At 55.4% G+C, this 1,659-nt stretch overlaps 1 protein-coding gene across 4 annotated transcripts in view; it reads left to right on the top strand.

Moving 5' to 3' along the window:
* The window catches only part of RPH3AL (rabphilin 3A-like (without C2 domains)), a 153,295-nt gene that overhangs the window by 147,082 nt on the left and 4,554 nt on the right, over window positions 1-1,659 (top strand). For all 4 annotated transcript variants that reach the window (XM_011999600.1, XM_011999598.1, XM_011999597.1 and 1 more), the window contains one exon: window positions 1,428-1,574. In XM_011999600.1, coding sequence (XP_011854990.1) covers window positions 1,428-1,574 — 147 coding nt within the window. The remainder of the gene's footprint in view (window positions 1-1,427; window positions 1,575-1,659) is intronic.

The raw sequence follows: 1,659 nt of genomic DNA on the forward strand, positions 1-1,659 counted from the left end.
CTGAGAGTTCATCTCCTGAATCGTGAGAGCTGAGAAAATCAGGTACAGAACTCCCTGCACTAGGTCATTCCTGCCATGAAACCACCGTGGGGTCCCCAGGACCTGCTGCGACCTCTGGGCCTGCATTTCCTTCTCGTTAGCAAGTGAGACAGAACGGGTGGCCTCCAAAGCGCCTTCTGACTTGGATATCCCTGAGCTCACCCTCTGGGACCTGCCGTATGAAAGAGGGTTAACTGGGGCATTGAGACTGGTGCAGAGAAGGCCTGGGAGAGGCAAGGAAAGACATTTTCCTGTCCTTCAAACACACGAAGGACTTCTGGGAAAAGAGCTTCAGTCAGTCACTCCACAGGTCGGAACTGGGATCCTTGACAGATATTTCAGGGAGGCCAATTTTAGTACCTAAGAAGAAAGGGTTCTGTAATAACTGCCCCAAACAGTAATGAAATGCCTTGGGGGTCCTGTCTTGGTACCAAGACTGGGTTGGGAATGGAAGTTTGAGCTAAATCAGAGCCGGCAAAGGCCTGGCACACGTACCACCACCCTCCACTCCCGTGACCATGGCAGACATTACTAGGTGCTCGTGATACTCTTTCCACAGAGCCCTGACTGTGCAGACATTACTAGGTGCTCGTGATACTCTTTCCACAGAGCCCTGATCCGTCACCATGCAGACATTACTAGGTGCTCGTGATACTCTTTCCACAGAGCCCTGAGCCGTCACCATGCAGACATTACTAGGTGCTCATGATACTCTTTCCACAGAGCCCTGATGTGCCCTCCGAATCATCCTCAGTGCAGTTTTCTAAGTGGCCAATGTCAGTAGGTAGAGATGGTGCAAGAGATGAAAAGTGTCCCCGGACCAGTGACTTCCTAGGCCCCTCAGGCTGAAGATTCTAGAGATTTAGAAGAGTATAAAGGAAACTTACCTGCCGGCCTCGGTTTCCAGGGCAGGCTTTATACTCCCCTCCGCCTCCCACCGCGGGCTCTTGTGCCCTCGCTCCACACCCACCCTCAGCTCTAACCAAGCAGGACTGGGAGACAGCGAAGCAGCGGGCTCCACGTCTGCTCTCTTGGCCAGGCCAGGACCAGAAACCATGTTTGAGTAAAGACCCTTTAGTGAGTTAAGGCAGCAGTCAACATCTCTCTCTTATTTGGTTAACCAAAATACATATCAACCCCCACCCCATTCTGTGATCATTGTGGATTTTCAAGTTGGTGACGTGTGACTTAGTGAAACGACCTGCAGGCCCATTCTTGGACCCAACAGCAGCGGTCAGAGGGTGGGGTCATGCCAGAGCCTGGCAGCCGTTTGGGTGGGGTGGGGGCAGACGTCCCATGGAGACCCACCACAGTTCCGAACGAGGAACTGGACTGAGACCACCCTGTCTCAGTTTGAGATCCACAGGCCCACACGTGATCTCCCACAGGTGGCAGTGTGGAGGCCCCCAGGATGGGGTTCACGCACCCGCCGGGCCACCTCTCCGGGAGCCAGAGCAGCCTGGCCAGTGAGATGGGGACAGGCTCTGCCGACCCGCAGGGGGGGACCCTACCCCAGGCCGACCCGAAGGGCCCCGGTGAGTATCCAGCTGCTGTCTTCTCCCCTCTCCTGCCCCCGCGGCCGCGTCCTCTCTCACTCACTCCTTCCAAACTGGAGACTGG

Source organism: Mandrillus leucophaeus, unplaced genomic scaffold, assembly GCF_000951045.1.
Source record: "Mandrillus leucophaeus isolate KB7577 unplaced genomic scaffold, Mleu.le_1.0 Scaffold6, whole genome shotgun sequence".
Lineage (NCBI taxonomy): Eukaryota > Metazoa > Chordata > Mammalia > Primates > Cercopithecidae > Mandrillus > Mandrillus leucophaeus.